Below are 12,777 nucleotides of genomic sequence, written 5' to 3'. Positions count from 1 at the left end.
GAAGGTCGATGCACGTACATGGTGTCCTGCCTTAGAAGGTGCGGCGCAGGGTGGCGCAACGCAGGATCCCCCAGCCGTCGCTCGCCTGGACAAAGAGAGGGAGGAGGAGGCAGAGGAGAGGAGGGGGGCGGGGGCAGCCGAGCAGGACTCCCAGGAGACGTTTCCAGAATCAGATGAACATGAAGAAGACGCTTCCAGAATCATATGAACAGCATGATACACTATGACAAACTATCCACTTAGTACTATCTAGGAGGACTTTAAGCATCTTGAGCGGTGAAGGCGAAAATTTTGCTGACCCATCATCATCCTGTAGTTTATTTGTGCCTCCTACAACAGTAGTACTAAGTGAACCTAAAACACCCGGCACTGGCGGTGGAGCATAACAACCACCAAAAGGAGGTTCCTGACCCGCCGCAACATCATCCTCATGACATCTTTGCAAATAACGAAGCATTGCTTTCTCCCACATGTTTATTTTCTTCGGCTTATCATGAGGGCCAACTATGGTTTTCCCTTGCTCCGTTTTCCCTTGCCGTAAGAGGAATGACGATCGCCCCCACCATCGTCACTACCTCCAGCAGCAGAAGCCATCTCTATGTACCAAAATTTATTTAGCTCATATCTGCAAATGATTAAACTATGAAAAAATTCTATATTTTTCCCACAATTTACTTAGCTCAAATATAACATATAAATGAAAATTTTCTTCATTGTAGCTTATTCTAAAAATGACTAATTATCGTACCTCTATTTCATCTTATTATATCTATGTACCGCAATTTATCTCGCTCACATTTGCCATAATTTATTTAGTTCATATTTGAAAAGTACTAAACTATGAAATTATTCCTGTAACCTCATATCAATTTCTTTGACTAATACGAAACTATAGCATACAAGAAATTGTAGCTTATTCTAAAAATCACAAATTACTATAGCTCTAAAGCATAAAACTTAGTATACTAACCATGTATCAAGGGAGGATGACATTTCTAACCTTTAGAACATTTGAATGAGTGAAACCTCCACAAAATGCTCTTCAATCCGGCAGCACCTCCCTTATGGCACCATGGATAGAACGAAACTCGAGCTGTGGTGAATGGCTCGGGCAAGAGGAAGAAGAAGGTGGATTTATAGGAGGAAATTTAGTACCGATTGAGGGCACAACTGGTACTAAAGGGTGCACATTAGTACCAGTTGGTGCCCCACCCGGTACTAATATGCCACTTTAGTACCCGGTAGGGATACCAACAGGTACTAATGTGCACCCTTTAGTATCAGTTGGTGCCTCCAACCGGTACTAAAGCGGGTCACGGGGCAGCCCTGGAGAACTAGCCGGTACTAATGAAGTGGACGGAAAGGTCCATTCAACGGTAGTGATTGGGCAGCCTTGGAGCATCTGCAGGCACATCCTGGGCTTTCCAAGGTACAATCAATCATCCTGGTGAAGGAAGCACACAGCACAACCACCTGCGAAAGCTAAAGCTGCAGTTATTTTCAATAAATGAAGCTCCAGTTGGAGTCTTGGAGAATTTAAAGGCTAAATCATGGGTTTGGGATGATTGATCAGTGAGAAAGTGCTGATCATGAGTGTAGCATCTCGGAAAAAAAATCCAGGCGGAGAAAGGCAAATTGGGCGGTATGTAGTGTAAAGTTGCAGTGATCCCACTTTGTACCAACTAATTACACCCTGAAAATGTTGCGCCAATTGGACTACTAGTCTTTTAAAATTGTGTCATGAGAAGATTTTACCTCTCAACTTTTTTTTACCTTTGCAGTAGCCAATTGGCAACCCGAGTCGTTCTCTCTCTGACTGACCAACAAGATGCTGCTGGTTTTTTACTCAGTCAGCATGAGGTCTCGATCCCTTGAAAAGAAAACTTTAACTTGAGGTTGAGGGTACCGTTTGATGAGCTTGGACAGGCCAGAATCAAACATCTTGCAAGATGAAAAGAAGAAGGTAGATGTTGCCCAAAATCGTTGTAAATTACTTTAGGGAAAAAAGCAGAGAAGGTCCAGAGAGAACTGAATTTAGGCCTCCGCATGCCAAACCAGCACAAGCCATTTAAGTCATTCGCCAATCGCCACGATTAAATCAATCCAAAAAGCCTAACAACACTACAATCATGTGTGATTTGGCGTTGCCGCAGGATATAGTACAGTACACGAGGAAGCTGTCCGCTCCTGCGAGCCGGTTTGATCCGCCCCATGTTCACCGAATCACCGCACAGAAGGTAAAATAACCATTAAAAAAGACAAACTGGTCCAAAAAACTCCTGTTGGCTCTGCATGGCCTTGGTGGCGATGAATGTGTCCGGGTCGCTGATCGATCAGGACCGTCCTGGTCATAAGAGCAGTCCATCACTGTTAGTAAGACTTGTTCATAGGTTGTTTAGTTTATGTTCTGCATGTTTCCTATTTCTCAGGCATTGCATGCGCATGAGCACCAACCTGTGGCTGCCGTGCGTGTAGGAGAACATGGCGAGAATAGCTCGCATGTTCCTAGGCTGAGCGGCATTCTAGCGGCATCGTGAGCATGGGGATGGACGTGCTCGCCGTGCGGTGTGCGGCTGGTTGTTGCCCGCCACTTCTTTGTAGTTGCACAATAAAAGGTGAAGAGAAAAACAGAAAAAGCTGCTCAGTTGTTCGCAGCAACAAAACTCTCGCGTTCCAAGTGTTCACGGTTTGAGTGCTTGTTGCGTCGAGTTCTCTCGCAGAGTTCAGGTCATCGCCGACGGCGTACATCGCCGTGGCCGTAACCAACAATTAGCATCAGAGCCACGGAAGCATTCCGGCGACCTCGTTCCGCTCCGGCCATGTCGGCGCCGCCGCGCCATCCGAAGGGTACCGCTGGCAAGTCCAGCGGGAGCGGGGACAAGAAGGGTGGCGACGAGTCTCCGGATCGCACTCCCTCCCCACGTCGCCGTCCAGGACGTTCGCGCACTCACCATACGCAGCGCCGGTCGCGCGATGTCGTGGTGGAGAGGGTGATCCGTGAGTCCGGCGGCTCCAGCAACTGGCCGCAGCTGACGAAGACAAACTACTACACCTGGTCGTTGTTGATGAAGCTGAAACTCCAGTCGCGAAACCTCTGGGACGCCGTCGAGTTCGGCGACGCCGAGTTCCGCGATGACCGCACCGCGCTGGAGGCGATTTGCAGCGCCGTTCCACCTGACATGGTGCCCACTCTCGCGACCAAGGAGTCGGCGAAGGAGGCCTGGGAGGTGATCATGACGATGCGCATCGGCGACGAGCGGGTGCGCAAGTCCACGGCGCAAAGCCTCCGCGCCGAGTACGAGCAGATCACGTTCCGCGACGGCGAGTTGATCGAAGATTTCGTGCTGCGCCTCTCCAATATCGTGCAGCGCCTGGCAATCCTCGGCGACCTGGAGCCGGAGCCCAAGGTGGTCGCAAAGTACCTGCGAGTGGCACGCCCAAAGTACAAGCAGCTCGTCGTCTCCATCGAAACCCTCCTCGACATCGAGAAGCTCTCCATCGAGGAAGTGACTGGACGACTCAAGGCGGCGACCGACGACGAGCCGTCCCTGTCACAGAACACCACGGGCAAACTGTTGCTCACGGAGGAGCAATGGTTGGAGCGGTACAAGAAGTAGGATCAAGGATCCACGCGTGGAAGCTCAAGCTCCGGCGGTCGTGGAAAGCGTCGCGGCCGTGGATGCGGTCGTGGCGCCGGCAGAGGCGGCGACGAGCAGGCCAACTCCAACATGGCCCAGACCGGCAACGACGACGCCTGCAAGAACTGCGGTAAGATGGGCCATTGGGCCAAAGACTGCAGAAGCAAGAAGAAGGTGGAGCAGGCCTATGCGGCCCAGGACGATGAGCCTACTCTTCTTCTCGCCGTCAGCACCGAGCAGGAGGAGCTGCCCTCAACCTGGGCTCGCCCGAAGCCGCCAACAATCGACGCCGAAGGCGAACTCCACTTCACCGAGGACCGGGTCCTCGCCGCCTTCGACGAATCCGGCAACCAGGATCCACAGCGCTGGGTTCTGGACACCGGGGCCTTGAACCACATGTCCGGGGCGCGCTCCGCGTTCTCCTCCATCGACTCCGGCATCAGCGGCTCGGTGCGGTTCGGCGATGGATCCGTCGCACGCATCGAGGGGATCGGCACGGTGCTGCTGTCCTGCAAGAACAACGAGCATCGCGCCATCACCAATGTCTACTACCTGCCCCGCCTCACCGCCAACATCATCTCGGTCGGTCAACTCGACGAGATCGGCTACCAGGTGTTGATCGAGGAAGGGGTGATGCGGGTGCGCGACAAGGAGCGCCGGCTCCTGGCGAGGATTCACCGCAATCCAGGCCGGCTATATGTGCTCGACGTCGAGATTGCACAGCCGGTCTGCTTGGCGGCCAAGGGCGAGGAGGAGGCCTGGACCTGGCATGCCCGGTTCGGGCACCTCCACTTCGCGGCGTTGCGCAAGATGGGCAGGGACTCCCTTGTCCGTGGGATGCCCCTGCTCAGCCAGGTGGAGCAGGTCTGCGAAGCCTGCCTCGCCGGCAAGCACCGACGGACGCCGTTCCCACAGCAAGCACAAGGGCGCTCGACGGAGGTGTTGCAGCTGCTTCACGGCGACATCTGCGGCCCCATCACGCCTCCGACTCCCAACGGCAATCGGTATTTCCTACTGCTTGTCGATGATTGTTCGCGGTACATGTGGATTTGTCTGCTGCCCACCAAGGACGCCGCGCCCGCGGCGATCAAGCGCGTTCAAGCTGCGGCGGAACGGAAGAGCGGCAAGAAGTTGCAGGCCCTGCGCACTGACCGTGGCGGGGAGTTCGCCGCGGCAGACTTCACCGAGTACTGCGCCGAGCTCGGGGTACATCGACAGTTCACGGCACCGTACACGCCGCAGCAAAACGGTGTCGTGGAGCGGCGGAACCAATCCGTCGTGGGGACTGCGCGCAGCATGCTCAAGGCGAAGGGGCTCCCCGGCGAGTTCTGGGGTGAGGCGGTCACCACGGCCGTCTACCTCCTGAACCGCTCCTCGTCCAAGAGCGTGGGTGGCAAGACCCCCTACGAGCTCTGGACCGGCAGCATCCCCGCGGTTCAGCACCTGCGCACGTTTGGCTCCATCGCGCACATGAAGGTGACGGCGCCGAACCTGAAGAAGTTGGACGACAGGAGCAAGCGCACCATATTCGTCGACTATGAGCCGGGATCCAAGGCGTACCGGTTGTATGATCCAGTGTCGCGACGCGTGCACGTTAGCCGCAACGTCGTGTTCGAGGAAGCGGCGCAGTGGTCTTGGATCGAGGGCCAGCAAGGCGAGGCGATAGACTTCGTCATCGATGATCTGCCGTCCGAGGTCGTCACCACTTCAATGACGACGAGCGCGCGAGCATCGACATCGGCTTCGTCAGCTCCGTTCACCCACGCTTCACCAGTGCCGGGCGTTGGAACTTTGACGCCGAGAGCGCACGCGCAGGTGGACGCGGACTCGGTCGAGTTCGTGTCACCACCAGGAGTCGGTGCATCACAGCACCTGGACGCAGACCACGACACCGACGCCCCTGCTCGGTACAGGAGCATCGACAATGTCCTTGGGGAGGCCACTGCACCAGGTCTCGCCGCACGGGAGCTGGAGGAGCAGCTTCTGCTGGCGAGCGAGGCTGAGCCGGCAACGTTTGATGAGGCACTGCAACATGAGAACTGGCGTCTCGCCATGCTCGACGAGTTCACCTCAATTGAGGCGAATGACACCTGGGAGCTCGTCGATCCGGTCCCTGGAGTGCGCCCAATCGGCCTCAAGTGGGTGTACAAGACGAAGAGGGATGAAGCCGGGATCGTCACCAAGTTCAAGGCCCGGCTCGTCGCCAAAGGATATGTGCAGCGCCAGGGGATCGACTACGATGAGGTCTTTGCCCCGGTTGCATGCCTGGAATCAGTGAGGCTGCTTCTGGCACTTGCTGCAAGTGAAGGATGGGCAGTCCACCACATGGACGTTAAGTCTGCTTTCCTGAATGGGGAGCTGATCGAAGATGTGTATGTTCAGCAGCCGCCGGGGTTCGTGATGAAGGGCCAAGAGACGAAGGTGCTGCACCTGATCAAGGCTTTGTATGGACTCCGTCAAGCGCCTTGAGCCTAGTATTCCAAGCTCGACGAGTCTCTGATCAAGCTCGGCTTCAGGCGCAGCACGTCCGAGCATGCTGTCTACCTCCGTGGTGTGGGCGCACGTCACCTCATCGTCGGAATCTACGTGGATGATCTGGTGATCACAGGAGGAGATCCGCGCGACATCAGCACTTTCAAGGAGGAGATGAAGGCGACGTTCAAGATGAGTGATCTTGGACTCCTGCGCTATTACCTTGGGCTGGAGGTGAAGCAGTCAGAGGGCGGCATCACAATATGCCAGAGCTCCTATGATCCTGGCTGGTGCCGGCCTGACGGGATGCAATCCAAGCAACACCCCCATGGAGTCAAGACTCAAGCTCAGTAAGTCCAGCTCAGCCCCTGCCATTGATTCCACGTCTTACAGAAGCATTGTGGGGTCTCTTCGTTACTTGATGAATTCAAGGCCAGATTTGGCATACTCGGTGGGGTATCTTAGTAGGTTCATGGAGAGTCCTACAGCTGAGCACATGGTGGCCATCAAGAGAGTGCTGAGGTACATTGCAGGGACCTTGCATTATGGCTGCTATTATCGGAGGGAGAAAGAAGTTCAGCTCACTGGTTTCAGTGACAGTGATCTGGCCGGTGATCTTGATACAAGAAAGAGTACAACTGGTGTTCTCTTCTTCCTCGGATCCAGTTTGGTTACCTGGCAATCACAAAAGCAAAGAGTAGTGGCATTATCTTCATGTGAAGCTGAATACATTGCTGCTACCACAGCTGCTTGTCAAGGTATCTGGCTGGCTCGGTTGCTCGCTGAATTCAAGGGAGAGAAGGTCAGGAGCATCACACTGAAGATGGACAGCGAGTCTGCGATTCAGCTAAGCAAAAATCCAGTGTTCCATGATCGGAGTAAACACATTGATGTGAGATATCATTTTATACGGGAGTGTGTTGAAGAGAACAGAGTGAAGCTGGAGTCTGTCAGGACAGCTGAAGAACTTGCAGACATACTGACGAAGGCATTGGGGCCTCAACAGTTCTGTGAGCTGCGCTCCAAGATCGGCGTCATTGATGTACAGACTGTGAACAAGGCTTAGGAGGAGATATGTTAGTAAGACTTGTTCATAGGTTGTTTAGTTTATGTTCTGCATGTTTCCTATTTCTCAGGCATTGCATGCGCATGAGCACCAACCTGTGGCTGCCGTGCGTGTAGGAGAACATGGCGAGAATAGCTCGCATGTTCCTAGGCATGTTCCTAGGCTGAGCGGCATTCTAGCGGCATCGTGAGCATGGGGATGGACGTGCTCGCCATGCGGTGTGCGGCTGGTTGTTGCCCGCCACTTCTTTGTAGTTGCACAATAAAAGGTGAAGAGAAAAACAGAAAAAGCTGCTCAGTTGTTCGCAGCAACAAAACTCTCGCGTTCCAAGTGTTCACGGTTTGAGTGCGTGTTGCGTCGAGTTCTCTCGCAGAGTTCAGGTCATCGCCGACGGCGTACATCACCGTGGCCGTAACCAACAATCACGCTATCAAGTCCAACACCTCCTCCATGGTCATCTCCCGCCCGATCGCCTCCTCCTGTGTCAGAATCCCCTGAAGAAAGTAGAAAGAAGTATCGTACATAAGTGTGAGAAGTGCGCTTGGAAAAACCCGCGTTGTAAGAACTATGTTCATTTTTCTTCTTAATGAAAAGATACGTAGCTTTTCTGCGTATTCTCGAAAAAAAAAACAAGTGAGAAGTGCTGTGGTTATGTATGTTTCAATGTGCCTGTGAGATGAGAATTGTTGTGGTTATGCATGTGTTGGTGTGCCATGGCCCATGTGAGATAAGTGCATGTTGCATGGTATATTGTGGCAAATCATCAGTGAGTAGCAAGCAGATTGCAAGGCAGTAGTGTAATGTATCTGTTACTTGTGTGCACATGCATGAGACTGGTGAGAGCAACGTACCTGCAAAACAAGGTACCTCTTCAACACCTGAATGATCGTGCGTGGGGCTTTAGCCTCCGTGTAGCTATGACCACCCATCTCGATAGCACCACGACCACCGCAATCGACCATCCCGATAACACCTCTCCTCGATAGAATGGGTCCACCGGACATACCCTCCATACTAACACAGGTGAGCAAAACATGGTAGAGCTGGATACCCTTATGAGTACAAAGGTAGCGAGTCCCCTCTGGCCTTCAAATAAACAAAATAATATAAATGCTGTCAACATACGACTAGTAGTAGCATTAGACAGGCTAGAGATTTATAAGCAGCAACAATCGAAGAATACATACCTGACGAGCCCGGGTGAGAGAATGGGGAGCCTTGAAAAGGTCACACCAGTCAAGAGGGCGTCCGGGTCGCAGTACCCGACCGAGATAACACTCTCCCCGACGGTGGCATCCTCCTCCGGTGCGAAGCGCAGTGGCGACGCGCACGTCAATCCCGCCACCTTGAGGACAGCGACGTCCATGAGAATATCCCGGCAAACGATAGTTGCAGGTAGTTGCTCAACTCCCCTCGGAAACTTGGGCCTCCTCACGCACAACACATCTTCGTCCTCAAGCTCCTCTACGCCCATGCAGTGGCTAGAGGTCAGGACGAGATCACTGCTAACCACGAAGCCGGATCCTGACTCAACCTTTCCGTTTGCCCTGAACACGAGGACAGCGACGACGCTCTTCCTAGCAGCCATCGCCCTGGAGTAAGCCACCCGGTCGGGGTTCGTCTTCGACAACCTGTAAAAACGTCTTGATCAAAAACTCTACTAAAAATTCCAACATGCTGGCAGCTGTATAAAACGGAAAGGGGTGGCCCTGAAGAAGGGAAGGCATGTACAACAATTTAGTCTGCAAATAGTGCGATGTCACATACAGTGATCGGTGTATTAAGTCATATGCAAACTATTTAATTCATTCATGGACATGCAAATAATGGTGAAGTGTAAATTGGATTTTTGTATACCATTTTATTACTTGCACGAGAGAATGCACAGTCGATTCAAATAAAGTCACATGAACTACTTCGAGAAGCATAATATAATATTTATTAGAGCATTACGCTATGGGTTCACGGCATGATAGTGTAGGTGCAAGCACTACGGATCATTCCATCTACATCAAAATGACATCTGCAACCATATAGTACAGCTAGCATTGGCTGGTAGGTGTGCAAACCGGACATATATTCAGATAATGATCCAGTAGCAAGAAATCAATAGAATGGAAAGCAAAATAAACAAGCAAACAAAAAAGTTTCTATGTAATGAAATGTCTGGATCATCGACAACTAAAGTAAGAAGTCTGCCGTAGTTGACTGCTGATAGACTGAAACCATTTACAAGTGATATGTGACATTATCTGAAAAACTGAACTATGCCAATACACGTCTTGTTTAACTGAATACAGGTTACCACTGAACAAAGATTAACTGAACACCACCCCTTCTTCAGAACTAGCACGTACGGTGGAGGCTGCCGGTGAAGCTATGGAACTGCATAGCTATGGAATACACGTCCATGGGCTGCATCCCACCATGCCTATGGAACTGGAAGCCGCCGGTGAAGCTTTGGCTCCCGTCGGTGGAGGGAGCCACAACGCCATAAGCACCCCGGGACATAACCAGCATATAGTAGAGCCGGCTGTCGCCGCAGCGCCGCCGAGGACAGGTCCAGCCCCGGAGCTGGAACGCTGTGCCCTTGCTAACTCAAGCCGCTCTCGCCGTGCCCTTCCGCTACCGCGCTGTCGCTTCCTTCCGCCCACCCGTCGACGCCGCATCCAGCAGCTGATGCGCCGCCGCACCGCCGCCTCGTGCTGCTCTTGCCCCATGGTTTGCCGCAGTGACTGGATGAGGAAGGGAGGAAGTAGGCAAAGAGACCGGGAATTTTGCCTCGTCTCTGCTGGTTTCCCCTGCCAAATCGCGCGCGCCCGCTCAAGATCAGCCGCCGCCGCTGTCCGGAGAAGACGACCCGTACAACGCGCCTGCACCTTCTTGGAGCACTCGGGTCTCTCTCTTCAATTAAAACCGTACACGTCAGCTTGTATTTGTATACGTGGCGCTATACAGACGGGTGCCGTCTCTCCGCTGTTCATGGCCTTAGGCATTTCTACAAGCACATTGCAGTCACGGTAGGCCACTTGCCACAGCCCACACCCACCTCCTCATCCCCATTGGCTACCTCTCCACGTCCAGCAGCCCAGCAACACCGTACCCAGAGCAGCAAGAGCAGCACCCCATGGCGGATGTGGAGGAGGCCATCTCTCTCTGTATGTTGTTTCCTTCACTCGCCGTGCACACCATGAGAGAGCTGCTAAACACTTGGCCCAACAATGCACGGTACACCCTCTCCTCTTGGTCTTCCTCGTTGTTCTCTGCTTCGCCAGTTCATTAGCCTCTCTACAGTTTGGCAAGGCGGCGTCGGGTAAGGCTTGGCGCTTCATGCGCTGTCGGCGCCGTAAAACGACGCGTACACGATCGTCGCCTGCCACGCGCCTGAACCTAGTCGTGCGGCCCCGGTCGCCGGCGCGCTCGGCATCGTCTTCGGCGCTCGCCCCGGCCCCGCGGCCGCCGGCTCCTGCAAGATCCAGTCGCGCTGCCGTTCGGTACGCGGCCCCATAGGCGTAAATCCAACTACTAAACCAATTAGAATGGGGTTTTCAAGGAAAACGGGGGTTTTGGAGGGTGGAAGCACCTCCCCCAACCGCCTCGCCGTCGGCGAGTTACAAGCTGGTAGCCGGCCGGCAAGCCTGGTGGGGAGGGGAAAAACATATTTCCTGCCGCGATATAGAGCCCGGAGGAGGGTGGGGGGGGGGGGGTGGGGGCAGGGACGGGGGTACCTGTTCCTGTTCCGTCTGCACATGGTGAAGGATCGGACGTCGGCTGCGGCTGTGAGCTCCTCCCCCTCGGCGGGCGGCGGCGGTGGCGGCGGCGGCTGAATGGGTGGGTGGATAGGGGGCTAGCCGGCTGGGGGAGAAAATTGAACAAAACCCTCTTCTGAGAGCGCATGTGAGGGGAGAGAGCGTGGGTAGACGTTGCGGAGCAGAAGCCACCTTTTTCCCCTTCGGGGAAGAAGGAATCTGGCATGGAGGGCCACACGCCAGTGAGAAAACTCGGAAAGTTTAGTCCGTGTCCTGGATTCGGAGGCCAACAGCAGGAGGAGGAGGGCAGGAGGAGTGGGGGAACAGAAAAAGGGGAGGAATGGGCCGACGGACCTGGAGGAAGGTGCCGGAGACGGCGACGAGGAAGGTGGCGGCGGCCCAGAGGAAGGCCCCGACGGCGACGACGCGCGCCCTGTCGTGGCGGGCGGAGGCGTAGGCGGCGAGCGGGTAGCAGGCGGTCTGGACGAGCGCGCGGCAGAGGGTGAGGGAACCCAGCGCCGTCGGGGAGGCGCCCAGCGCCGCGCCCACCTCCTTGTACACGGCCGGGAGCAGCACCTCGTCCGCCTTCTCCAGCACCGACGCCAGGTTCACCAGCACCAGCGTCCAGCGCCGCCGCGCCGCCGCGTCCGAGTCCCTCGCCATCTCCTCCGGTCCTCCTCCACGGCCCCGCGCGAGGCGACTAGCGGGGCCGGCCGTCCCCCCGCCTGGCTCCGGGGATCGGAGCCGCGTGCTTGAAATGGGAGGAGGGGAGGGGAGGGAAGGAGAGGGAGCAGAGCAGCAGGCAGCGAGCGGCGGGGGCAGGCGTGTGGTCCTCGCTCCTCAGGGATGCTCTGTTCCAGTTGGGGATTTTGACCCTCGGCCGCCAGGCGACGGAGCGAGCAGGCCTTGTTAGTTGACTGATTTTGGTGTCCAAAATGTTGTAGTACTGTAGCACATTCGCACTGTAGCGTTTCGTTAGAGTTCCTCGGGTGGTAAAAGGCCCAAAGAATACACGGTTCAAAAATGTAGTTGAAAAGAAGACAGTGAAGTCAAAGAAGAAAAGTGCTAAGAAGAAAGGTAGTGATCCTACCCATTCAAGATGGTTTTTCTTCCCTTATGTTTGCTTCTATAATAAATTTTTTATGTTCATTTTTTGTCAACTGCAAGAGAGGATCCAAATACTGCTGCAGAAAATGGAGATGGAGGTGCTAATCCAAAGCAATTAACTGTAACACATGATTCAGACTAATTATACCATTTTCACAATTTATTTACTTATATGCACATTTAATATGACATGGGATCTTAATTCTTCTATCGTGTCTGCTCCGTTGATCCAAGGTGGATATGGTAATACGACAATACCATACTTTAATATGATTGGAAATTCTTCTACCACGTTGCCCCATATATACAAGGAGGATATACAAGTTTGTTACTTGGAGTTGATCAAGGCGCCACATTGCAATCAGCAGTTAGGAAATTACATTTCGCTGGAGGATCCAATCATGAAAAGATGTAACTGTGCTAAGCTGTTAAAGTTTCCCCTTTACATGTGGGATTTTGTTATTTGCCCTAGATTTTATTATGGTGTAATAATGACTTGATGGCATCGGAATCAGTCTTCCTTCCATTTTTTTTTTAGAATATCAGTCTTGCATCGGAATCACTCATACTTGTATTTCAAAATATCCAAATGACAGTCAACCTCAATTTTTTAGAACATCCATGTTTATTTCAGAACAATCTTATTTTTTAATACATTGGACAATTTGATAACTACACCGTACAATCTGATAACTGCACTCTACATTTAGAACATCCATGTTTATTTCAGAACAATCTTATTTTT

At 53.2% G+C, this 12,777-nt stretch overlaps 1 protein-coding gene across 2 annotated transcripts; it reads right to left on the bottom strand.

Annotated features, from left to right (window-relative positions):
- Nucleotides 1-7,445: 7,445 nt before the first annotated feature.
- Nucleotides 7,446-11,989, bottom strand: LOC117861067 (uncharacterized). 2 transcript variants are annotated; one of them, XM_034744533.2, is made up of 4 exons: nt 10,905-11,989; nt 8,364-8,807; nt 8,028-8,262; nt 7,446-7,670 (listed from the first exon to the last, which is right to left on the bottom strand). In XM_034744533.2, exons 1-4 carry the CDS (start codon nt 10,925-10,927, stop codon nt 7,599-7,601), a joined length of 774 nt encoding a protein of 257 aa, XP_034600424.1. In that variant the 5' UTR covers nt 10,928-11,989; the 3' UTR covers nt 7,446-7,598. The 2 variants fall into 2 exon arrangements, with proteins under 2 accessions (XP_034600424.1, XP_034600425.1); XM_034744534.2 differs by having other exon boundaries at nt 11,280-11,983.
- Nucleotides 11,990-12,777: the final 788 nt, after the last annotated feature.

Source organism: Setaria viridis, chromosome 6 (genome assembly GCF_005286985.2).
Source record: "Setaria viridis chromosome 6, Setaria_viridis_v4.0, whole genome shotgun sequence".
Lineage (NCBI taxonomy): Eukaryota > Viridiplantae > Streptophyta > Magnoliopsida > Poales > Poaceae > Setaria > Setaria viridis.
Note: the sequence above shows the minus strand (reverse complement) of the source record. Positions and strands in the feature narration are given on the sequence as shown.